The sequence below is a fragment of the Taudactylus pleione genome, unplaced genomic scaffold (genome assembly GCF_031769625.1).
Source record: "Taudactylus pleione unplaced genomic scaffold, aTauple2 ptg000556l, whole genome shotgun sequence".
In the NCBI taxonomy this organism is placed as follows: domain Eukaryota; kingdom Metazoa; phylum Chordata; class Amphibia; order Anura; family Myobatrachidae; genus Taudactylus; species Taudactylus pleione.
This window is the reverse complement of record NW_028284958.1, coordinates 17,987,755-18,014,955: the sequence shown is the minus strand read 5'-3', so window position 1 is coordinate 18,014,955 and position 27,201 is coordinate 17,987,755. Positions and strand designations below refer to the sequence as shown.

Sequence of the window (27,201 nt, the reverse complement as noted above, 5' to 3'; positions counted from 1 at the left end):
GGCGAGCTGTGTCAAGCTGTGGAAAAGTTGCCCTGAGCAGCCAATCAGCTTCTGCAAATTATCTAGCACAGTCTTTGAAATGACAGAATTGGATTGGTTGCTTTCTCTTTCATCTCACCATATGTGATGAGTAGCAGAGGGGCAGTTTAATATGGAGAGAACTAAATTGAGCGGATAGGATTCAGAAGAGAGAAATAAAGGGAGCTGACTAGAGAGACATTAACAAGAAAGATACATCAGCTACAAGATGTCACCAGAGACTGATATTTATCTCTATGGGGTGGCATAAATGATCTATGACAACACTCATATTTACATTGTATGATCTGTAAGTATAATACACACATAAGACTTAGCTAGGTGAAAATGTATCCAGATTACATATACTGTAGTATCCAAGCAGAGACTAGCCCTATGAGCAAAACGACAGCACAAATAGAACCTCAATGGGAGGGTCCATTCCTTCATCCTTTCAGTTAAGAACCGTACTCCGATAGTCCAGACCCAACTGTGAACAGAGGGGGTCATTCAGACCCACTCACAAGCTGGTCGATGTTGCCCCACTGTGCATGCGCACGACGGAGGGAGCTCCGTCGTGCGGATGCGCGAGACCCGGATAGCGACGGGCTCTGTCACTCCGGGTCTCGCACCAAAGGGGGCGTGCTGTCGATGTTGATTGACAGCACGCCCCCTTTGGTGGGCGTGGCTGCCAGACGGAGGCATTCCCATGGGAACGCCTACCGTCTGAAGCCGGCAGACGTCTGATAGAGCCAAAATCACTCCAGGGCTTGCGGCAGCGAGACCCTACCGCAGGGTCTCCGTCACAAGCCCGATGGTCGCGATGGTCTTGACCATCGCGACCATCATCATGGACGCTCGCATGTTTAGAGTACTTGAGGACTGGAGTTAAGAACCACTGGTATCTGTAATGTTCATATCGTATTGATATTAAATTAAATTATTGGGTAATTTGTTTTTTAGAGAAACTAAATTAAGGATGTAGAAAGTATATTTATTTATTTATTAACAGTTTCTTATATAGCGCAGCATATTCCGTTGCGCTTTACAATTGGAAACATTGATAGAACAAAACAGGGTAATAACAGACAGACATAGAGGTAAGAGGGCCCTGCTTGCAAGCTTACAATCTATAGGGAAACAGGCATTGATACACAAGGATAGGTGCTATATATATTGCAATTTGGTCTGGCCAGAATGCAGAGTTTCTTGGTGGGCTGCATGATCCAGTCACATAGGAATGTCGGCAAAATGTCAGGAGTATGTGAAAGAAAGACAATATGTGAGGTTATGTGTGGACTGTGAGAGGGGATGCGATAAGACATGGAAGCTATGAAGGTTATGTGGTCGGTTCTGGAATCTGATAAGCTTGTCTGAAGAGGTGAGTTTTCAGGGAACGCTTGAAGAGTAGAGGTAAGTCTTATTGTGTGTGGTAAGGCATTCCATAGAGTGGGTGCAGCCCGAAGAAAGTCCTGTAACCGTAAATGGGAGCAAGTAATGCATGGGGATGAGAGACGCAGATCTTGTGCTGAGCGGAGAGGTCGGGTTGGGAGATATTTTGAGATGAGTGAAGAGATGTATGTTGGTGTAATTCGGTTAATGGCCTTATGTGTAAGTAACAGTATTTTGTATTGAATACGGTAGAAAACCGGCAACCAATGGAGGGACTGACAGAGCGGGGCAGCAGACGATGAACGTTTGGCAAGGAAGATAAGCCTCGCAGCTGCATTCATAATGGATTGTAATGGCCATAGCCTGTTTTTGGGAAGACCAGTAAGGAGACTATTGCAATAGTCAATGCGGGAAATAATGAGTGAATGGATTAGAGTTTTTGCAGTGTCTTGTGTGAGATATGGTCGAATTTTGTATATGTTTTTTAGATGTATGTAACATAGTCTTCAGCACGGTATTGTGGCAATTTTTCCACTAATCCTTCCCCAATAAAAGCCTTCCTGAGGCAGCAGCCCATCTCACTCCTCTGGGTATTGGAGCAGCTGGGTCCTCACCCCTCTCTGCCTCATCATACTCTCCGGCAATGTCACCGGTGCCCCACCCCACCACCAACTCCCATCAGTAAAGATATCTGTAGTGGTTACCAGTAGTTCTTTTATACTATTCCATAGGATTTCAGGTTTGGTGGTCCTTTATATATGTTGTTAAAGGGTCACTTGGTCCAAAAATAAAATCATGTAACAGGCACATAAAAATATATAAATGCCTATACTACGTAAGAAGCTCTTGCCTTATGTAATCAGACATCTCAGGTAATTTCAGTTGTGACAGGTGTTCGTTTTGTACATATACACTATACATTTTACTATAAACTTGCTTTATGCAAAAGGTACATGTATAACAGTTATTGTTTCACACACGTAGTGTGTTTCACATTACCTGAAATAAAGGTCATTACAGTGTTGTGTAGTCCTCTAATGGAGACCAGTAAAAATATTCAGAAACCTTTTGTTTGTGGCCTTCACATAGATACTGTAAAGTGTAAGATGATCTGTACTTTCCTTGGCAATTGTTTAATCTTATTTAGAGATTTTGGCAATCATCTATATAAGAAAATCGACCGGTGATAAAAAAAAAAAGAAATATATCACGCACAGTGTGACACATGCTTGTAAGTGGTCTGACACAAACCTCATCCTTACAGGCAAAGAAGCTGTCACTCAATACAACTGCTCCACCCCTCCTATCTCCCACGGGGCCTACAGGACTGCACATTGCTGTGTAGCCCCACCCCTTATATTGGCTCCATTCCCCTCTACGACCTGCTTCATGCTCAGCAGCTGTAAGTGAATGGTCCAGAGGGGGCCCCTGAGAGAGGAAGCCCGGGGCATACGACCCACTTTAAACCGGCTCTGCAGTCTTTTATAGGTATGTAGGGCATTAGGTGGAACGCATGTTGTCCGATAGATCCATAAGGAATAATTTACTAGAGAAATACATTCATTTTCTTTTTATCAAGGATCTTATTGCAGAAATAAGAATGATTAAATCACTGAGGATCACATTATTATGTTCCTTAACATTAGAGCAACTCAGACAAACTACCATCCATAAAATGTTTTACATCGGCGTCTTAGAATCTGTTTAACCCGCTGCTACACTTCATATTCAGATTGTCTACTGTACAGCTCTCCCACAATAGGCGCAACTTAATTACATTTTCTGTTTTTTAAAAGACTGTTCCCCCCTCCCCCCCCCCCACAACTCACCCATTATTTTCACACAGGTACAGCAACAATCTATCACAGTGAATTGTAGCATATTTGCAATAGTTTACAATCTGCACCGTAATACTAAGGATAATCTATAGAATAAAATCAAGTGCTGATAAAAATGATGTCATCATGTTGGCACATGCACGAGGGACCTGACATGGTCTAATTTTTTTTTTAACCTCCAACATCCCCCACATAACATATACAAATGTATTATGCTAGTTCTCTGTAAAGTTCAACACACAAACCTGGCCCGTGCTAGTTCAGTCCAAACACCATGCACACGAGGGCGGGCCAACGCAGTGACATGAACCGTGTGCGCTGCAGCCAGTATTTTGGCGTGAAAGTAACTGGAAGAACAGAAAATAGGCCAACAGCGTCTTAAAAAGAAACAAACCAGAAAATAGATGATGGAGAAGAGCAAGAAACAGAGGGCCAGGTGAGAGGGGGGAATTGGAGAGACAGAAGCGGGAGAGAAAGAAAGCAATAGAGAAAGGGGACAGAGGGCTATCCCTGTCAGAGGGAGAAAGAAATAAAGGGAGGAGGGGAGATGGGGAAGAGAAGGAGGACGAAAAGGGGGGGAGGGGGTATTTCTGTGACCCCGTTATTCAGTTACTTAACATCACTCATTTCTTGAGTTGGGAGCAGTTGATTTCTGCAGAGCATTCTCCTAAAAGCAGAACATTCTCAGGGCGCTGGTAAGTTTCCTGCAGGCCGTGCCTGGTTTGTGTGAGCTCTGTGGCTTATTGCAAAACTCTGTGTTTCTGCCAAGTTAGGATTTAAAAGCAAAGAGCAAAAGCATAAGCCTCTGGATGCCAGCACATGCAGGGAGCTTTGTTCCCTCAGCACTAGAAACTAGCCCCAATAGGAGGGGAGACGTAGTGGGTAAATACCAGTATATGGTTTCACTGCCTGCAATTACTTTGATGGCACTTTTTTTCATAAATAATTTGACAAACAAATGGATTCAATTTGTTGTCGGCATTCGGCCATGTTGTTTTAGATTTATACCCATTGCCAGCTCACTGTTAAAGAAGCCATTTTGTGAGAGGGCATACAGAGGCGAATTAAGACGCCTGTGGTGTCCTAGGCAACAGACTGGTTTAGGCCCCTTCCACTCTCTGCTTGTCAACGAAAAAGAAAAAACAATTGCCTGATGTCACTGGTCCTTTAGCAAATTGATAGTTTGCACACTCTTGAATATAGTCAGCCTAAGAAAAGGCTGCTTTCTCCGTGTACATACACACATAGGGATGGGCCTTAAGCTAGGTTTAGTTATTTGCAAAGTTGTATCAATTCTACTTCCGCATCATCCATTTCCCATATCTACCTTATATAAACTGTAATACACAGAGTTTCTTAACGGATATTTAAAACTCTTTCCTACAGTAGTCAAACTTGAAATATCAGTCAATTAACGTAAATAGACAGAGACTTTATATACAATAGCTGCCTCGCTAAGGGCTTAAGCCAGGGCTCGACAAATCCCGGTTGCCATGTCGACTAAGATTTTAGTCCTGGCGACCGAGTTTTGCAAGCCTCCCCCCCTCCCCGCCGGGAGCTCCATTTGCCGCAGAAATGGTACCAGCGGGAACCCGACTCCCCGCAGCAGCAGCCGGAGCTCACCCCTGAGCTCCAGCGTTCAGCTCCCCCCCCATAGTTCCGAAGAGCGGCGGACGCAGGATCGGGGCTTAGGCAAGTATTCAGTTTTTTATTTTATTGTGCGCGCAGCACTATTACAGGGGGCTTTGGGGGCACTATTACAGAGGGCTTACTACTGGGGGCACTATTACAGTGGGCACTATTACAAGGGGATTACTATTGGGGGCACTATTACAGGGGGCTTACTACTAGGTTGAGGGGCACTGAAAGGGCATGTTTGGTGGTCTATACCAGCTTACATATATTTTGGTAATGGACGATGGTCCATTAAGATGGCTCCTAGATTTTACAAAAATTTGTTGAGCCCTGGGCCTTAAGCACTATTAAGCTAGAGCGGTCAATATGCAAACAGCCAGTCAGAAGTGGCTAGCTAGTGGTGGCAATGGTCATCATAATCACTGCAGCCCTCCAACACCTTCCAGGGCATACAAATATGGATGTCAGGAGGCATATCATTGTCAGAATTAAGCTGCATTACTAGAACAATACTGAAGTGTCCCACTTGGCATCTATGCTCTATAAAAGAACAGTATCCACCAATCACTAATGCCTCTCTGAGCTGTTCCAAACTGACTGTCGGAAACTCTGAGCCTTACTTATCAATGAGTTTTATCATTCACAATGAGTAATAAAATTTGTTGCGTATGATAAATGGTGCTCCTGCCAATCAGCTCCCAACTGTCATCTGTTTGAAAATGGAGCACCATGTATCATTTGTAATGAGTTTGATCACTCGTTGTGAATGATAAAACTTGTTGATAAACAAGCCCCTTAATGAAGCAAATGAAAATTGACCATGTTATGATCACTATTTTCTAAATTCTCACTTTCCTGCATGTTAGCTGGGAGAGTGGCGAGTTGCTGTTGGAGTGGATACCCCATCACTGGAACTTCATCTCGCCTTCCTCACGGGACTTCAAACAAAAATCAGTGAGTCCGGAGCTACCATAAGCAAGATGTAAGAGAGGATGTTCTGACGCTGCAATAATGATGTAGAGCAGAGTTTCTCAAGCTTGGTTTTCATGTTTTCAAGGTATCCTCAGGAATAATTAGTACCACCAGTAGATCTACTGTTAACACACCTGTGCTCCAACTATATGATCTGGAAAACATGCACTGTTAGGGTTTCATGAGGACCAGGTTTGAGAAACAGTGATTGAGTGTGGAGTAGATCACCGACAGCTACTTCTACATTATTCCTAATGACTGGCTAAGACAATGCATACGATCATTAGGGGCTATAAATACATTGCTGATAATATTACAGCATTGTTCTATAGCTCCCAGAGAATGACAGCTACACACAGGCCATGGTTCCATTAGAACTTACTTTTCCAGAGAGCATTTTCATCACCATCTTAATGATAAGGTATGCCCAGTATATATGGAGGAACTGGAGCACGAACATAAGCATATTGAAGAAGTAGTAGAGGAAGAATCGTGGACAGTAGTACAGGGGATAGACCACCGTGGCATATATAATCCTGCAACACAAAATATGTCATATATTATCATGATAACCGTAATTGTTAATGCCTCTCAGTTCTTTTAGTCATGCTTTAAGCGGAGCACATTTTCTTATTATGCATGCAGCAAATATTGTACTTATTACTATTTTAGGGCATGTAATTAATATACAAAGATGCATCCCTGGCACTCCAGGGTTAAAAACTTCAGAAGAGTTTCCTGTTAGCAGGTAACAGCTTTCTGGTCTTTGGCCCTCATTCAGAGCCGCTCGTTAGCGGCAGTACGCTCGTTCCGAGCGATGTTTGCACATCTGCGCATGCGTACGGTTTTTAGTACGCATGCGCGAACCAGTCAGTGCGGCCAAAAATCGTTGGTACGCAATATAGCGAGTGCCTGCTATTTTGAATGACAGAATGAGGCGTATGTGGGTGGTAACAGGGGAAGGTGCTTGAAAATGGGGAGTGGAGATCCGAACGCAGGCGTGCTTAAAGGTCAAAACGGGCGTTTTATGGGTGTGTATATTTAAAACAGCAGCGTCATTGTTCACGTCACTGGGTTATTTTATAGCCAGAACTGCTCGCAAATTTGTGGTAGCAAACACCAACCACAAGAATAGCGAGCAGTTCATACGCTGGTCGATGTACTCGATTAATCTAATAAATAGCGGACATGACGTAGGATGCGAGCGGCCAGGGGGCGTTTTTAACAAATAAACGAGCGTATGTTTTGCTCGCTCGTTCAGACTTAGAGGTGTGAACAGACTACAATGTGCGTACGGATCATTTGAATAGCCACCCCTTGTTTTTAAACGAACGACCGCAAATAGCGAACGGCTCTGAATGAGGGCCTTTATCCCCCCAGCAGACCTGGAATGAGAATGCGATGACTGACCTTTGAAGCTGTTGGTTATGGTTGATCAGCAATTATAACTACTCCCTACTGTTCTGTTTGGCTGTACAGAAGAACATTGCCAGTACCTAAAATCACTGAACCCACTTACAATACATTAAAACCTCATACAATCATTTCTCATATAGACATGATTATACATAAACACAATCAAGACAAAAAAGAAAAAGTGAAAAACCAAGAGTAATGGAGCGTACACACGGTCAGATTTGTCAGACTTGTCAGATTTGTCAGATGAACGACTGAACGATTAAACGATTTGAACGATTTGGACGATTTGACCAAAGTTTTGAACGATTTGAACGATTGAACGATTTTTGACTGCATTAAAATGAATGGGATCGTCCAAGTCTGACTGCAAACCCATCAGATGTCCGATATCGTTATCTGACAAACGGGAACGCGCATCGTTGATCGTCCATCGTTCAGGCATGTCAGATATGAACGATTTTCCTTCAGATATGAACGACTGAACGATTTTTAAATCGTTATCGTCCATATCTGAAGAAAAAATCTGATCGTGTGTATGCACCATTATTATGGAGCGTACACACGGTCAGATTTGTCAGATGAACGACTAAACGATTTGAACGATTTGACCAAAGTTTTGAACGATTTGAACGATTTTTGACTGCATTAAAATGAATGGAATCGTCCAAGTCTGACTGCAAACCCATCAGATGTCAGATATCGTTATCTGACAAACGGGAACGCGCATCGTTGATCGTCCATCGTTCAGGCATGTCAGATATGAACGATTTTCCTTCAGATATGAACGACTGAACGATTTTTAAATCGTTATCGTCCATATCTGAAGAAAAAATCTGATCGTGTGTATGCACCATTAGACTGAACAATGAAGGAGCTAGATTACCTGTCAGCCACTAGCATCGAAAGAGGGACCACACAAGTTCAAAGCTGGAAGCCCTGATGGAAATGCTGGATACTTTCAATTTTACCTTACAAATAAAGCACACTTGGCTTCTCTACTCAAAGGAGTCTAAAATTTTGGGGATTTCATCCTGACTCCTGAGACAACAGGGAATCCTCCCAAAGCTTAATGACATAATGACACACCATCATGTTACCGAGCTTTGTCCCCATAGTAATATGCCACAATTCATGGCATTACACTGTGGGCGGTAGGCCAAGATGACATCCGCACACCCCTGCACTTGTTCACTTGGATCTCCCCTCTGGGATCTTCCAGAATGGAGGTCCCAAAAGTCACTAAGTATAGAATAAGGTCTAGGGCAGTGATACCAAATATCATATGTGGACAGATTCATGTTTCACAGTGCAAGGCTGGCAGGCGCACAAGAATTTATGTATGAAAAGTAACATGCCTTAAAAGAAAATATAATATTCAATAGGGTATACGTATGTACATACATATATAACTAAGGCATTGGCTAACTGTAATAGGCAAGGATTATATTGCAATGCTGCACACAGGCTGATCTTACTCTTCACAGATGCAGCACCAATCTGCAAATATTGATGGAGAATATGATCAGGTGTGGTAATGAGAGAGTCCAAATCTCTAAACATGCTGAGAAAACCCATCTCTCTGTAAGCGCCTAATCTAGACCTATCTATACTACTCACACTGGTACTCCCTCTCACTGCTGTCCCAACCTCCACTCATTCCTCTTATCTCCACCCTGCACTTTTCCCCATTATCTTATGGACTCACTGTTAGTAATTCATTTATATTTATATACTGCATGTACAGCTTTTGACTGTTACTGCGTGTTAAATGAATACCCCATTATGCTCCCATTCGCACCTCATCCTCTTCCTTCTAGTGACATCTTTTGGGGTTTTTTGTACTTTGTTTCTTACCCTTTTGTAAAATGGCCTAAAAAAATGTATTCCAACCTTCTATTCAAATCAGATTGTGTCTCAGCACGGGAACTTACCAAAATGGGAAAACAATCAGCCGGCTGATGACAAATACTACTGCAAATACAGCAAACAGGATATTGCACGTCTTTTTCCACTCAGCGTAGCTGCACATCTTAGCAGCCTGGGGACAGAAAGGAAATCAGGAGGTAAACTCAGAGCACAAGGACAGCTATTCAAACAGGACACTTATATAGTACAGTAACACGATTGGTTTAATTTAAGAATGTTACTGTACCTCCAACAAAATGTCAGAAACATCATGCACCAGCATAGTCAGGGTACCCACTCGGATATACTTCACACCCCACGAAAAGTTCAGTAGGAAGATAGTAGCCAAGTGATGAACAACTTGTACGTTGAAATCCTGGAAGAAGGAATAACAAACAGCAAAACAGAATTAAACATTATGCAGAAAGTTTCCTAAAGTTCAACTGAACCTGTTGATCTGCAACATTATTCTGTTATATATAAGGGTGGTTCAATAAATAGGGTAACAAGACCTCTCATTGCATAAATGTATTAAACTCTTACATATATGTATAGTCAGTAGTATGGCCTTGGTATAGATTATTTTTCCTCATAGTACTCATACTAGTCTAAGCATTTGTTCCAACGGTACACCAAGGCCTCTATCCCGGCATAGAAGAAATCAGTGTTGAGCGCCTGAAGCCAGGACATCACGGTTTGCTGAACTTCACACTCGGTTGCGAATCGCCTTCCACCCAGGTGCTTCTTCAATGGAGGATGGTCCAGTACCTACTGAAGGTAGCGCCATAACAACTCGCATGTACGGTTAGGTGAGTGGTGGCCTGGCTGTATTATGCAGCAATACGATGCCTGTTCGCAACAACCCAGGTTGTTTTCAACAAATTGCCCTCGGCAACAGGCTCAGTGTGTCACAACAGTGGACAGCATTCAAGGGCATTCTCCCTTGGTGAGGAATTCAGCAAGAAGCATGCGCTTGTGGTCCCAAACCACAGACATCATGACCTTCTTTGATAATGGAGTTGTTTTGAATTTCTTTGAAGGAGGGATCAATGAGTGGTTCCTTGTCATGGATGCTTGCTTCATCTCCGGTGTCACATGATGCACCAACAATTTATCACCTATAACAAAACGCTGCAGGAACTGCACTCCCTCCTCATGGTACAGTGTCAAGTGCACAAGAGACAATCCCATCCTATTAAGTTTTGTGAACTTCTGTGCATCGCTTCGGTACCCAGCGGGAACACTTTTTCCTGTAACCCAGTTGCTCATGAATGGTGTTGTGCACAGTACCCACCAAAACGAAAAGTTTAACAGCAATATCATTAACTCAAATGCGTCTGTCCTCCTGAATCAGACCTTCAATGTGGCACAAATGGTCATGTGTGGTGGATGTACTTGGCCGGCTGGATCACTGCACATCTTGAACGTCTGTCCTTGTTATCGAAGGCAGTGCACCAAACCTGTTTCCATAACATGACCGTTGCCACCTTACACCTCGACAAGTTGGCAATGAATTTCAGCAGCTGATGTGCCCTTTAGATGCAGAAATCTGATCACACTACGCACCTCAATGTGTGACCATGTTTCTGCCAGCACCGCCATCTTACAACTGATGTTGGACAGTATGACTGATATGAGGCGCAGTCTAATGACCTTGAGGGAAAGCAGTGGTCTCTGCCTGCTCTAGCCTGGTGGGAAATTAGAATGAAATAGAGAACATTACACACCAGAGAGCTTGTTACCTTACTTATTGAACCATCCTCGCATAGGATGCATCTGTCCAGAATTACCCATCATTGTATTCAAGTCAGAACGAAAAGAAATCCTACAATTTCCTTCACCTTGCTTAATATTCAGATAATATAGCAGGATATACAGTCCTAAAAGCTTGTCATTTCCTGTGCCTTCAGACAAACAAAAGCTGCAGGAAAAGGACAATGAGTGCACACGTGTAATGCAGGAGTATCTGATAATGGCGTGTGAAATACAGAGCAGGAATTTATAGTCACTCAGCGCCTGACTGACTCCTTAGATATAAAGGTATAAGTCTCCCCGTGGGAAATTAATGCATCTAACTGGACTCCAGAAAACTGCAACATTAATTTCTAGTGGATCAGCATCTATAAAGCGGTATCATTTGATTAATCCAGAGGGGATGCAGCTGAAATACAGGCCGGCACCAGTCCAAATTCCAGCTCTGGCATCCCGACTACAGGTACCCCAACGGTAAGTAGTAGGGTTAGGGGGAGGATTAAGCACTAGGGGGCGAGGGATTAGGTTTAGGCACTGGGGGGGGGGGTTAGGTGTAGGGTGTGGAGGTTAGGTGTAGGGTGTGGGGAGGGATGGGTAGGATGAGGATACTTATCCAACAGGTGTCGGTATAATAACCCTGTTGGGATGCCGGTGTCGGGATTCTGACTGACGGGATCCGAAGCGCCGGCGTCCCATACCCATCCCATCCAGAGGACAAGTATTATATACAGAAATATGGTACCGTATAACATGCTATATGAAGATATATACATTATTTTATTATCCTGCTCTGGACACTACATTAGTACTCATTTGAGCTCTGCAAAGTAACACTAATTAATCACTGTGTGCTGTATATAGGTTTACATTGACCACTCTTCATGTTATAACACAAGAAACTGTGTAGCCAACACATTGTCAGTCTTGTAGCAATTCAATATTAATGTTTTTATGCGATTTATATAATTTAGTAAGGTTGTGAGAATACCCGGTGAGAGTGGATAACCAACTTTTATGCGTTTGTATGTGATTTTATGGAAGAATATAAATTAAATGTGTTAATGCGCTTGTTTGGAACATTCCCTTTGAGTTACATCAGCGCAGCATAATCTTTTCATTCTGTGAAATACAGAGCAGCAGACTGGAAGTTTCCAATAATATTGACCATTAAAACAACAGTGATGTAAATAGAGCACAATGAGTACTTATAAAGATGCAAATTCTCTTCTTACCTTCCGTCTAACATCGGAGGCCACACTGAATAGAAGCGACCAGTAAAAGCTTAGTTCCATTACATAGTACCAGTACTGGGATGGCAGCACTTCCTATAGAAGGCAACATAGGTACAATGTCAAATTCCAGCACAACAATCTCCATACACTAAACACATTGGGCCTGGATCCTGAGTCAGAGACAGTCACATCTGCAACTTCATGCCAATGTCGCTTCAAGACGCTCCCTGGTGTAGAGCCGTGCATCCAAGTGTGCAAGGCCTGAGGCGCACGCTCGCAGCGTCTTTAGGTCGCACCATCGGAGTTTGCATTTTGACCATATCAAATAAACACTATGGAGGCGATTCAGTTTTTCTATTGCGCCCGATATTCAGTCTAAAGTGATGGGAGATCGGGGTGTGATATTAAATTGTTTTTGGGCACCCATGCGTTTTCGTGCATGTTGTCCCCAGATAGTCGTTTTACACTGCTAAACCCAGTCTATACCTATCTAAAGTTCAAGTCAGTGCGCCCAAACAACCGTTTGGGCCCACAAACCACAGAATTCTCGCACATTACTGCTTGACACCTCAGGAGGGTGCATGCAGAAATGTGTCCACCTGCAGCATTCGCGCCCGAGCAGAGCAACAATTGAATAACTCCATCAAGCCCCCATTACACACATCCCATTGCTGAAACGGAATCTGTATGACATCCCGGCAGTCGGGATGCCTGCTGTCAATATACCGACAGCGGCATCATGATGCTCAGGATCCCGACAAGGGTCTGGTAAGTATAGTAACCCTCCCCCCTTCTCCCCCTAACCCTCCTTTCCTGCATTCTTACACTAACCCTCCCCACCCCGCACCCTAATCCTCCCCCCTTGGTGCCTAAACCTAACCCTCCTCCCTTGCTGCCTAAACCTAACCCTCCCCCCCTTGGTGCCTAAACCTAACCCTCCCCCCCTTGGTGCCTAAACCTAACCCTCCCCCCCTTGGTGCCTAATCCTAACCCTCCACCCTTGGTGCCTAACCCTAACCTCCCCCCCAGTGGCCCCTAACCCACTCCCCCCAGTGGCCCCTAACCCACTCCCGGGAGTATCTAACGTAACCTCCCCTAGCCTAACCCTAACCCCCCCATGACACCTATACCTAACCCTCCCCACCCACGGCTAAGACCTAACAAGCCCTGCTATACTTATGATCGGCATCCTGGCTGTTAGGTCGGTATTCTGGAGTCGATCTTCTGGCTGGATAGTGGCATTCCGTCGCCGGGATTTCGTCAGCAGGGATGCCGGCTGTAGGAATCATAACTACATCCCGCTGGAACCAGTGTGAACTCAGCGATACAGACCATAAGTTTAAAGCGGCAATTTGTTTTTAGGCAAAACCAACCTTGTGTTCCTTTAAAACAAACTGATGCTTTAAATTTAGCAGCTATAGTGCCAAATTCACATCGGTTCTAGCACACCAGAACCTATACATATACTCTTATATGTTTGCCACTTATAACTTTTGTTAGTTCTGTATTGACTTTAAAAAGATAGGCTTACTGATCGAATTATCCTGATGTAGCTCTATCCGTGGAACCCTTGGTGCCTCTTATCACAGTCTGGTGGATGTTTAGACTAATGGAGATGCAAGCTTAGGTATGAGTAAGAATGAATAGTGGAGATAGGAGATCAAATGAAGGTAATAATATGTAAGTGGGTAAAGTTAATTTCCAATTCTCATTTATAAAGTGCCATCAAATTGAGGAGCACTTCAGTCCATGCCACAATGGAGCTTGCAATCTAATTTCCTTATTATAGTGTTATACACTTGCACAATCTAATTTAGGTAAAAAAAAAAGTAACCTAGCATTACTAGGTCTTTGCGGGAAGAAACCGAATTCGAAAAAGGTGGGTTGTAATTGGACTCTTGGCACCAACGCTGCAAGGCAGCAAGGGTAACCTCTATGCCAATGTTTCACACACGTGGTGAAATAGAGCATAAACAGCATGGCAGGTAAGAAAAATTACTCTTGCTTGTTTACATGATCTTCTGAACATTTTATTCTTATTGCAATATAACCATCAGTTTCCATTGCCTAGTACAGTGGTTTTTCAACTTCAATCCTCAAAAAAAGGGTCATGTTTTTAGGATTTTTTTTCTGTAAAAACAGGAGGATTAATTATTGATCTAACTAGATAGATTAACTCGCCTGTGCATATCTAAAACAACAACCAGAAAACATGACCTGCTGGTAGTACTTGGGCTTTGGAGTTGAAAATAACTGTCCTACAGTTGTAATTAGTATTCAGTCTCTCCCAAATAAACAAGGGTCTTACCTGTTTTGGATACCCCACCCACACTTCCCAAACATCATGAAACCAAGGTTTCTGCAAAAGACAGATTTGGACACAAAACAATATGACAATCTGGATTAAGCACGTTTTATCCAACATTTCACCACAATGTTACAATTTGTTTTGAGCTGAAGTTTTTTTTTTTTTTAGAGTGTGGTCAATTAAAAGCGCACAGTCAGACTAGTACATTCAGATAGAGCTAGTCAGCATATTTGTAACTCTATACAATTATTCACTACAGCTTTTATGTTCGGTCATTCATACTGTGGATGCTTACGAGCATTTGTTATCATTCAGAATCCTTTACAAATGAATGTAGATGGGATTTAGGAGCATATCAGAGGTGCCAGGATGTTTCAGATATGCTTTAAAGAGTGACCACACCAATTAGAATAAGAATAAAAATGTATTAAAAGAAAGCAAAAAGCAATAAATGCCTAAACCACATAATAATAATGGTACACGGATCACAAAATAGAGCCAGTCAGGGACAATATGAGGGCGAAATAAGGAACCACTGAACAGGTTCCTCTCCTATGTACTGTATGTCCATAAGAGTGGCTCTGGGTGGAAGTCCACTATTAAATTGGAATGTTCCTCTGTCAGTATGATAGCCGTAAGAATGATTTAACACGTAGTAAAACCCACAAAATGGAGTTCGGTAATCACCTGTATCTTTACATCCAGATAGTACACTGTGTGCTGTAGGTCAGTCCAATACCTTGTAAACACCGGGATCCGTTCCAGACGGGGACCTGGCATTCTACGCTGGTATGGCCGATTTCAACAGGGCACCAGGGGCCGCGGTTTGAATATTCACGCGGCTGAAGGTGAACTTCCGTCTGGTTAAACAGGCTGTGAAGTCTCCGTATAGGGCTGTGTCCTCTCCGGCAAAGTGGAGACCGGAGCACTGTGTCGGCTGACGCACCTCAAGTGCTACAAGTGACAGAGGGAGTGAAACAGAGTATCCGTGTCCAGTGCAATCAACTCCTTGACGCGTTTCTCTGGGCTAGCAGTGTTCTCGGTTTCATCAGAAGGTGCTCTTGTGGACATACATAGGAGAGGGACCTGTCCAGTGGATCTGTATTTCACCCTCATATTGCCCCCGATTGGCCCTTTCTATTTCATGATCCGTGTACCATTATTATGTGGTTCATGCATTTATTGCTTTTTGCTTTCTTTTAATACATTTTTATTCTTATTCTAATTGGTGTGGTCACTTGATCTAACTAGCGCTCCACTACTTTTAGTAGTTGTTCAGATTTTTTGAGCAGGTGCAGGACCTGCCGGGTGAGCGGTTTGTTTTTTCAGGAGGTATCATCTTTCCTGTCAGTGCACCCAGGTTTAATTTATGCTTTAGAGAGTGTCCATTTAGACGTAGCCTTAAGGTCATTATATTCATTGCACATTGTGTTCATTCTACATCAATTATCGTTATCCAGAAAAATCGTACTTACATCATACAGGACAGCGAAACCCCCGATCAGAGCACACAGGTAAAAGGTGAACCGCCAGCTGGAGAGGAAACAGGCCTGTATCAGATATTATTTTGTACATGCAGACAAGTCTCCTAGGTATAAATCAAGCACTAGTTGCACATTTCATCATCTTATTCATAAGAAAATCCCAAACTATCTGCAAGTTACATTCTGGAACCTGGATGCAGGGCCGCTTCTAGAGACTGTGGCTCCCAGTGTGAACAGTCAAAATGTGTTCCCCCCCCCCCTCCCCCTGAGAAGCTGTAGTTACTAAATTTGCATGCGCCTCTGGGAAGGGGGAGTGGCCTCATTGTAAGGGGGTGTAGTCTCAAATAAAAAGACCACAAAGTGTCAACTGCTGTGACTGCTGAGCCCAGGGGTAGCTAACCAGTCAGAGGCAAAGACTCAAAAAAATATCTTCAGTCATGTTACAGTCAAGACCACGCCCCATTTTCGTGTGCACGCCTTTCGTATGACATTTGCAGGAGTCATCTTGTGTCACACCCCAGTTTTTAGTCATGCTGGGGGCGAGTCCAGCACATTGAAAATACATGCCAGATCCACATAAAATATTCTGAAACAAGCCAGATCAACATAAAAGACAATGAGAAAGCCACTTCTGCATAAAATACACTGCAACAAGCCACTTCCACATAAAATACATTGAAAAAGCCAGAGCCACAAAGTTTTAAAAACCACATCCACATAAAATACATTTTGAAATCCAGAACCACATAAAATACATTGAAAAAGCAAGATTCACATAATACACACTTCAGCTACTCCGTGTGTCACTCCAAGCCCCCTCCCTTGCCATTCCAGCCCACATTCATGTGTCATTGCAGCTCCCCCCATGCCACTGCAGCTGCCCCCCATGTGTCACTCCTGCCACCCCCCACCCTCGAGTTATCTCAACAGCCCACTCAGTCCCCATAAGAATGAAAACAGAAATTATTCCACCAGCTCTCAGGCAATAGTGCCCCATATGCAGTGCCCCCTGTAGTTGTCCCCATATGCAGTGCCCCATATAGTTTTGCCCTATATGCAGTGCCCCCCCATTAGTAGTGCCTCATATGCAGGGCCCCTAAAGTAATGCCCAATATGCAGTGCCCCCAGCCCAGTACTTACCTCACCAGGCTGACGCTGGCCCCCGCAGCGCTGCTGCCTCTGAGTCGCTCTGACTGGATCTGACTAAATCCAGCAGGCACGCAGGGCAGGCTCGCACCTCACATCGCGAATGGCGTCATGATGTCACACGCGCAGTGCATCACTGGGAACGCTGGCCTCTGAGGCCAGCGTTCACAGTTCCAGGGAGCCAAATGAAAAAGTAGGGGTCAGAGGCAGAGCGCCACGTGTGCCTGCACGGGTCGCCTGTCCCTAGAAACGGCCCTGCATGGATGAAGCACTTTCCTGCCAACAGATATGTACAGAGCATTGATTATTATTATTATCAGTTACTTATGTAGCACCAGCATATTCCATTGCACTTTATTATTTGGAACAAAACAGTAGTAAAACAATACTGGGTAATAACAGAGAGAAAGAGGTAAGAGGGTCTTGCTCGCAAGTTTACAATCTATAGGGAAATACACATTGATGCGCACGAATAGGTGCTACCTATTGCATATTGTACCAGCCAGATTGCAGAGGCTCTTGGTAGGCTGTATGCTCCAGTCACACAGGAATATTGGCCTGGGGTCAGCAGGATGTGCGAGTGAAGAAAGATAATATATGTACTTATGTGTGGACTGTATAGAGGCAGTATATTTGGGTAGGATAGCTTATGGAGGTTATGTGGGTGATTCTGGACTCTGATAAACTTGCCTGAAGAGCTGAGTTTTCAGGGAACGCTTGAAGGTTTGGAGACTAGAGAAGTCTTGTGTGTGGGAAGACATTCCACAGAGTGGATGCAGCCTGAAAAAAATCCTGCAACCATGAATGGGAGCAGGTGATGCGTGTGGATGAGACGCAGATCTTGTGCTGATCATAGAAAATGAGCTAGGAGATCTCTTTTTTTTTTTCTTTAAGATAAGCTAAGAGATATATGTCGGTGTAGTTTGGCTACTAGCCTTATGCAGTGTCCTCCCCAGAAATTTCTTCCAGCCGGGTGGCATCCAAAAGAAGCCGGGTGGGGGCCTTCGCAATTATGTGCGCACCGGGAAAAGGGGCATCTCCCTTACCAATCCAGCCCGACAGGTCTCAGGCTGCTTCCCCACTGGCTCTCAGTCAAAAGTGCCCATTATACAGAACCCCCTGTAGTTTTCCCCTTTATGCATTGCCACCTGTAGTTTAACTTTGCCCTTATGCATTGCCCCCTGGCTGAAGTCGTGCCACTATGTAGTGCCCCCAGACTGCTCCCTTATGTAGTGCCCCCAGGCTGGCCCCTTATGCAGTGCCCCCAGGTTAATAGTATCCCCTATGCAGTGCACCCAGGCTTTAAAAGTGCCACCAGACTGGTCCTGGCCCCAGCCCAGCACTTACCTTTACTTGCTGGCCGCTCCCGCTGCCTCGCGCTGACTGGATCTAACTAGATCCAGCAGGCGCGCAAGGCAGGCTCCTCACGTCGCAGGTAACGTCATGACGTCACCCGCGCAGTGCATCACTGGGAACGCTGGCCTCTGAAGCGATCGGAGGCTTCTTTAGCCTCTGGTCACTTCAGAGGCCAGCGTTCCACAGCGGGGGACAGCAGGGTGTCGGCGGGGAAAATTGCCGGGCGGAAGGCTGTTTCTGCCGGGCGATGCGCCGACAGAAAACAGCCTGGGGAGAACACTGCTTATGTGTAGCAGATGAGGAATGTTTGTAGTGGTGAGAGTGTTTTTGGGAAGAACAGTAAGGAAACTATTGCAATAATCAATGCGGGAAATAATGAGTGCATAGATTAGAGTTATTGCAATGTGATATGGGCATATTCTGGATATGTTTTTTATAAGCATGTAACAGGATTTGGAAACATTTAAATGTGGGAACCAAATACGTGTTCAGAGTCAAGGATGACACCTGGGCAGCGAGCTTAAAGGGTAGGATTGAAGACAGATGGTGACAAATGGAGAGGATAGGTAGATTTGAGTATCATTTGCATATAGACAGAGCCGGCCCTAGGCATAGACATTCTAAGTAAATGCCTAGGGCACCTGTAATAACTAGGGGCATTCCACAGCTCTGCAGCTCCCCCCCTACCCCCCCACCACTGCCGTGATCAGAGTTTAGCTACGATCTGTCAGCGTATCGGTCAGTCAGGTGAGAGTGATGACAGCCAGGTCAGAATGAGCTTCTACACACAGGAGACAAGGAAGATTGCTGCAGTCAAGGGAGGCACAGGCGCGGCCACTCCTCCCATGCTCCTTTGCAGAGCAGAGCCATGAGCTCCGCCTCCATATTAGCCACCACCCAACGCCCATTGAACAAGGCATCAGAAGGCAGGCTCCAGTCCACTGGCACTGCAGCACAGCCCGGGAATCAGGACGGTCTCGGCGACTCCCACTCCAGCCTGGCTGACCTGAGACTAGAGACCACCAGACAAGAGTGAGTCTCACTGTAAGTTAGCACAGGCTGAGAGAGGGGTGGAGTGTAATGTGTTATATATATATATATATATATATATATATATATATATATATATAGCAGGCTGAACCCCGGCACTCACCAGTCCTTTGGATAATAAACTTGCTCTGGTGCCCTCCAACAGGGTGATAATTCCCCATAAGTAGTCCAATGAATCCAAAAAGCGGCACTCAGAGACTTAGAAATAGCAAAAAGAAGGACCCCCTCCGGGGTAACTTTATTCGGTCATGGTCGACGTTTCGGGGAGCTTGTCCCCTTTTTCAAGACAACAATAAAGTGAACAAGACAAACACCAAATATAAATATGCAAAACACTCACCGATACCTCTAATCAGGTGTGCAGAGCTCCATCCACCGCCAGAAACACGCGTCACCACCCGGAAGAGCAGAATAGCACAAACCGGATATGACGTCGCGCCTCCCGGCGTCTGGAGCTATGACAACCAGAACACCATATTAACATTGCTAATAACAAAGCGTGGAGCTTGCAGCCAAGAAACATTATGTACATTTAAACAAATGACATCCATATACCTGACTTATAAGTGACAAATAAATAAATAAAACAACATATAAAAAAGACATGAAACATATAACAATATAAATAAATATTGATTATTGTTATATGTTTCATGTCTTTTTTATATGTTTTATTTGTATAATTTTTATATGTTATTGGTGCACATTACTTTAAATGTATTATTGCGATATGTATTATATGTTGTGTGACCGGTCACGTTGGCCGCTCACAGTCTCAAATCTTATTGTCACTTATAAGTCAGGTATATGGATGTCATTTGTTTAAATTAACATAATGTTTCTTGTCTGCAAGCTCCACGCTTTGTTATTAGCAATGTTAATATGGTGTTCTGGTTGTCATAGCTCCAGACGCCGGGAGGCGCGACGTCATATCCGGTTTGTGCTATTCTGCTCTTCCGGGTGGTGACGCGTGTTTCCGGCGGTAGATGGAGCTCTGCACACCTGATTAGAGGTATCGGTGAGTGTTTTGCATATTTATATTTGGTGTTTGTCTTGTTCACTTTATTGTTGTCTTGAGAAAGGGGACAAGCTCCCCGAAACGTCGACCATGACCGAATAAAGTTACCCCGGAGGGGGTCCTTCTTTTTGCTATTTCTAAGTCTCTGAGTGCCGCTTTTTGGATTCATTGGAATATGAATATATATATATATATATATATATTTCCAGTGATTTCAAGTCCTGTGAGTGCCGCCGTTATTTTGATCTGTACACACGGCAGGGCACCAAGCCAAGTTTTTTTATATACATTGGATGAGTGCCGGTCTGTCGGACTGCTATATTATATTACATGTGAATATAATGCGGGCTATAGCGGGACCGAGCGGCGGCGGGAGGAACCAGCGGCAGTGAGTTGGGTTAGGCAGCGTTGCCTCTTTTCAAAAAGATGGCCGCCACGAGCCAATCACAGCTCGCAACGTTATCACCCCGTACCCTCGGCTGGCTTATATAAGCCAGCGCGAGGAGGCGGCATGGTAGTCTAACGGCCAGGAGGGAGCAGTGAAGAGCTCCTGAAGAAAGACGCCGGAAGTCCTAGTGGGCGGCAGCCATGCAAAAGAGCCTACAGGCAGCCGCCCACTAGGTGAAGAGGACACCAGAAACCCTGGGCGCAAGAGAGCTCATTGGCTCCCACCCCCCAGGTGAAGACACCGGAAGCCCTGGCGGGTTGGCGCCCGCCAGGTGTAGACACCGAAGCCCTGGGGTGGCAGCGGCCACACAAAAGAGCTTAAAGGCCACTGTCCCCCAGGCGAATATGCCGAAGCCTTGGCGAGTTGGCGCCCGCCAGGTGAAGACGCCGAAGCCCTGGGGGGGTTAGCACCCTCCAGGCGAAGACTCCGAAGCCCTGGGGTGGCGACAGCCTTGCAAAAGAGCTTAAAGGCCACCACCCCCCAGGTGAAGACGCAGTAAAACAACTTATTACAATATTAAAGTGTATTGTGTTTATTTTAATATTTTCTTTACAGATGGACTGCAGGTGCCAGTGTGCCCTAATGCACTGCATGCTGGTACTTGTGGTTCTCTAAGTACCAGCATGTAGGGGAGCACTGCTGGGACCTGTGGTTCACCTGCAAAGAAAAACACCACACTTACACAATCAACCGGGCACCCACAATTTTATCACAATTTTTTCTCAGATGCATGCCCAGGTCCGGGGAGCCCTCTGTCGCCCGCTGATGCCCTGTGCACTGCCCTGCTGTTGCCTCTGCTCCGCTGCCCCGCACGCCTACAGCCTGCCCCCATGTCTCACTCTGCACCCCCAAACCACCTCCTGTGTCCGGGCCCCCCTCTACCTGCGCTAGTGTACATTTTTTTTTGCCTCTCCCCCCTGCAGGTGGCCCGGTTTACTCTTCCAAACCCTGATAGTTAATAATGAAATTCCATAGACTAAAAACCTTACGGTTTCACATTTACCATGATTTGAAATTTCACAAAACCTACTAAATTTCTGCCACTCAAACTTAAAAAAAGCAATGAAATTCCAATCATTAAAGCTGACGCCTTAATGGACGTGTTCCTTGCGCAATACAGATATGGTATGCCAGCACACCCTGTGGTTAACTGCGGATTCAGCACTCTCACAGAGTGAGATTGCTGTCACTCACAAAATGGTGGAGCTGCTAATTCACAGAATTGTGCGCTCATTGGAATATACATATGCAGTCTATGCAGAAGATAGAGCTGCGTAGATGGGATAAGAGTGGTGTAGATGGGGGCAGGAGACAGAGCGGAGTAGATGGGGGAGACAGAGGCATGGAGAGGGGGAAGATTAAGCAGTAGAGATGGGGGGAAACCAAAGTGATTCAGGGTGGGAAAAAAATGGTGCGGATGGGGGGGAAATGTGATGCAGATGGGTGGAAAACAGCAGTAATGGGCAAACCATATACACTTCAAGGGCCATGCTGTAAATTGCACAAAGGCAACAGATTAAATATAATGTCTTATTGAGATGAAGGGTAATCTCACAACCTCCTCTCACTCTCTCCCCAGCACATCTAGTTGTCACCAAATATAAAGAAAGCCACAAAATGCCCTCTTCACCCTCACATCTGTCACTCGCTTGTCCCAAAACACCGCCTCAGACCTTCCACAAGCCAGTCAGAAGAAAGGTATCACATAGGGAAAACTGGGACATCTGGTGCTCCACACACACACACATAAAGTAAAGAGTAGGGTGATAAATCTGCAGGAGTCGCAGATGAAGGCTCAGTTGGCCACCTGTACAAGCCCAGGTCAGAGTGTAAACATAAAGGGTTTAAAACATTTTTAATTCCTATCAGAACACCTTTTTTCATAAGACACACAGCAATCGCATAAGTCTTGCCATAATACTAAACATAATAAGCTTTATCTCTATAATAATAGAGGGTCACCTGTCCCATCTTCAACATGCGCAGTGGGAGCAGGGGTGTCTGCCCCCCAGAGACAGGACAGAGCAGGAGGGAAGAACCCTGCACTGAGTAAGTATAGTCGGCGGGTTCGGTATATGAAGCGTCCAAAACTACTAGTATTACATATATTTTGCAATACACATCAAGAAAATCTCCCAAAGTTAATTTGGAATATAGACCAAGTCCCTAATGCTTAGAGACAGGTCATACTTAGAATAGCACTAGGTAAGAGTTATTGCTTAATGAATAATGGGTATCAATAGCCTTATGCAAAAGTTACAGGATTTAATATTTTGTTTGAATTTCTGTAATGTGTCCTATGTAGAAGTCATGTGTATGTCCAAACTTACAAATAAATTACTATGATCACAATATTATATATATATATATATATATATATATATATATAAAAAAAGAAAAACGACTTCTCTATGTAAATATTTTAGCTACTCCGTAATACAAACCTCTGTCATGTCTCCTTTAGCCTCTGACATAATTAAACTCTTGCTCCATCTATAGTATAATTCTGTGATTCACTGTTTCACATGAGAATATTAGCAGATGGAAACTTAGCCCCTGTGCGCACATTGTCTTTGTAATGAAATTATAGTGGCTTTTGCCAACTGCACCATCCAATTCCTAAATTAAGGCTGATTGCTCCCCTGGAGATAGGTAATTACAGACCCCAGAGATCTCATGCTGCCTCTAATTACACTACATTAAAGTTGAGGCCCTTAATGTTAACTAGTGCACTGGAAAGCAGCTTCCCCGTAGACAGAGGCTGCAGATTCATAGCCTGCTATGTCTAGTGAACCAAATGTGCAGTAGCTTTATTTGTAAAGGGAAGTGCCAAAAAAACACATCTTGGTGTAAATTTACTAAGCTGCAATCTTCAAAGCTGCAGTGTCTTCAGCAGTTTTGGTTTTAAAGGTGCAATAATATTAAATTACAAAATGTGTTGTGTTTTGTATTTAAAATTATTTCCCCTTGAGATCCAGCGGGTGAAACAGCGTCGGCTTTGAAAAGTATTGCTTATACGGCCTTTATACCTAAATTCCGGGTCTGACCTGGAGGTTGGAACAGGGTTCGAAACCGGATCAGATCCGGAATTTAGTCGGTGCCGACCCAGGAAATCCCCTAGTCGGTGTCGTTCACACCAGAGCTGGGTCTGCAGTGACCCGGCCCTTCTGGCGTGGAAGTGGATGCTTGGAGATTATGTAATCTGAAAGCGCCACTGAAACCGGCCAACCATCTGGGATGCGGCGCGCTCCAGGTCATTGTGACCCGGATCACGCCGTTTACACTGCAGGGTTTCATGGGTTATTCCCGGGTTAAACCCTGCAAGTTACCTGGGTTGGATTGTCGGGAAAATCCAACCCTCTCCCCTTTTACACCAAGGAGCTACCCTGCAATAACCCGGGTTTTAGCTCTGGTGTAAAAGGGGTATTAGTAAATTAACCCCCTTACATCGGACTTCTTCTCAACCATGCTACATGGAAGCTATGGCAACTAATCAAAGTAACCACAACACTGTGCGTAAGGCCACTTAAGTGGACACGTAATCAACATCCAAGGTTAAGACATGCCCGGAGCCACAGACATTCTTTTGGTGCGTTGGGTTACCCTTCCTGGGTCACAAGCAGGAGAGTCAATGATGGCCTTAGCCCTTACCAACCTCCTGTCTGTGTTAAACTTGAGGTTATAAAATATTATGGCCTGGGCGCACTAATTATCTTATTGTATTGTGTAAACTTCTGCCATTATACCATGCATGATAAATATTTACTTCATATTTCACTTTCTACCGACATGTGACACGCATGATGATTGAGACATGCCAAGAAAGATTACCTATGATGAGAGGTTTTGAGCTTTAAAAAAAAAGTTGCAAAAGTCTGACTTGCAGGACTGAAATAATATTCAATCTCTTTACCACATACAGTGTCTGACAATATTGAATTTAAGACATTTTGAAGGTAAATGTGTAAAAAAATAAAATAAAACAAAATCATGTGGTGTTGCCCAAAACAACCTGTCCTATTTCTAGTGCAATTTAGAAAACAAATGCAGTGCTTCAGCCTGTGTCAAAGCCCTTGGGGTTGCTAGAGATGAAGAGTTTCCTTTGTAGGTTTAGATCTATTTCCAGTAACAAAATATCCCTTAGAGAAGAGTGTGATGATTCATAGGCTGGATACAGTCATAGTGTGTCTGCAGGGTGTGGTCACAGGGACTCCACACATTCAGTGCAAAGAGTGGACAGCTGAGAGGTGCTGCACATACAAGCAGATAGCAAGGGAGCTGCCCTGGTGTCACATGACTAAGCCTTCATTACATGAAGAATGGCAGACTACTTTCCAAAAGCAATCCACTGCAGCACAAGCCAAATAAAAAGCAGATGAAAGAAATCACAGTCAATACCAAGTGCAGAGACTACATCCTGAGTCATGAAAAAAACAACAATGCACTGGTAACACATAAATAGCAACTGTCTCTGCAATCATTGTTTCAATTTCTCATTACTATAAATATAGGCCAGGAGTGATTTATAGAGTAACATTTTGTTGTAACTTTCTGAGGTTACTGAAAATAGTTTAGAACTCTTAAGCTGGCCACACACTACACCAACTTACATCCAACCAGCCAACTTGTTGATTGGTTGGAATGAAAATCTGGTAAGGAATGGGAGTAAATGATGATCAGCAATTTGCTCCTAAATGCCAGAAAACAGATGAAAATGGGTGTCAGAAAAGTTTGTTAAATGTTTGATCTAAGCAATTTGTTCAAACAACAGTTTTTGTTCTTTTTCCGGCGTTTGGGAGCAAATTGCTGATTGTCATTTGCTTTCATTCCTTACCAGATTTTCATTCCAACCAATCAACAAGTTGGCTGGTTGGATGTAAGTTGGTCTAGTGTGTGGCCAGCTTTAGGGGGAGATGTACTAAGTTCTGGAAAGTGATAATGTGCAAAGTGATAAACTACCAGCCACTCAGCTCCCAACTGTCATGTTGCAGGCTGTGTTTGAAAAATGACAGTTGGGAGCTGATTGGCTGGTAGTTTATCACTCTCCAGTTTATCACTTTTCAGAGCTTATCTCATCTGGCCCAAAGAGAGTCAGGCCGGTTACATATAGCGCCCATACTCAGGCTGTGACAATCCCATGGCGTTATAGTACAACATTGCTATCCTTTGATAGGACCTAAGTCTGTCTGTCACAGCGGATAAGTGGACTACTCAGGAAAAACTGGAAGAGTCAGTAAAATAGTGCTGAGTAGGTGCTCGCAGGCCCAGAGGACCTCTTCTCACCAGGACTCCTGAAACTTCTTCAGCACAGCCGGCCGGTCCTGATTACGCCTCCTCCTGAACCATCGCTCCACCTGCAGCGCTGTACGGTTGTTTTTCTTAGCCAAGCCATAGATGTCTGTCTGTATAAGGAAAGATTACAAATCAGCACATTATGCTGTTTATTTGCCTACACACTTTATTTGAGTTAATAGCAGCACATTAGTTATATTCACTGTGCTTACATATATATACACACACAGATGGGCAAAATTGCGGACACATTTTGAAATTTGAATGTTTTTCAACTTTGAATGCTTATAACAACTGTTTCACTTCTCGCAGTGCAATGATTCATATATCAAATGAAAGGAAATTTAATGCTGAATTCAACACAATAAACAGAGTTTCAAAGGTGGGAAAGGTCAGTTTGGCTGTTTCATTTTGCAGAATAAAGTTGGTTACTGAAGTGCAATTACGGTTGGATGTTTGTATGTATTGTTTAGCGCTATTGATGGTGTAAAAAATAAATACAACAATGCCGCCTTTATGTCATAGATGGCACACACTGAACAGCAGAGAGTACATTGACACCATCCTACAACCAAAACTTCTACCTTCTATCAGGGATCTTTTTCCAGATAATGCCCCATTTTTCCCAGCAGGATTCAGCTCCCTGCCACACTGCACGGATATGCAAACAGTGGCTCACGGAGAATGACATACAGGTGCTGGGATGGCCAGGAAATAGCCCAGACCTGAACCCCATAGAACATTTGTGGTTCAGTTTAAAAAAAAAAAAACTGGTACATCTGAGGCGTCCATCCAATGAAAGACAATTAATTGAGGCTATAATTGTCTCATGGTACCACATAATAAAGAAGGAAGAGCTCCAAACATTGGTTGGCTCAATGCCACGTCGCTGTGCTGCTGTCTTGAAAAATAAAGGTTAAACGAAAATATGAGATA

General features: G+C 44.1%; 1 protein-coding gene across 2 annotated transcripts in view; it reads right to left on the bottom strand.

Annotated features, from left to right (window-relative positions):
- Positions 1 to 27,201, bottom strand: part of CERS3 (ceramide synthase 3) — a 123,664-nt gene that overhangs the window by 2,194 nt on the left and 94,269 nt on the right. For both annotated transcript variants that reach the window (XM_088452714.1, XM_088452715.1), the window contains exons 4-10: positions 26,257 to 26,375; positions 15,947 to 16,004; positions 14,472 to 14,522; positions 12,164 to 12,256; positions 9,427 to 9,555; positions 9,206 to 9,312; positions 6,238 to 6,391 (exon numbers count right to left, since the gene is read on the bottom strand). In XM_088452714.1, coding sequence (XP_088308840.1) covers positions 6,238 to 6,391; positions 9,206 to 9,312; positions 9,427 to 9,555; positions 12,164 to 12,256; positions 14,472 to 14,522; positions 15,947 to 16,004; positions 26,257 to 26,375 — 711 coding nt within the window. The remainder of the gene's footprint in view (positions 1 to 6,237; positions 6,392 to 9,205; positions 9,313 to 9,426; positions 9,556 to 12,163; positions 12,257 to 14,471; positions 14,523 to 15,946; positions 16,005 to 26,256; positions 26,376 to 27,201) is intronic.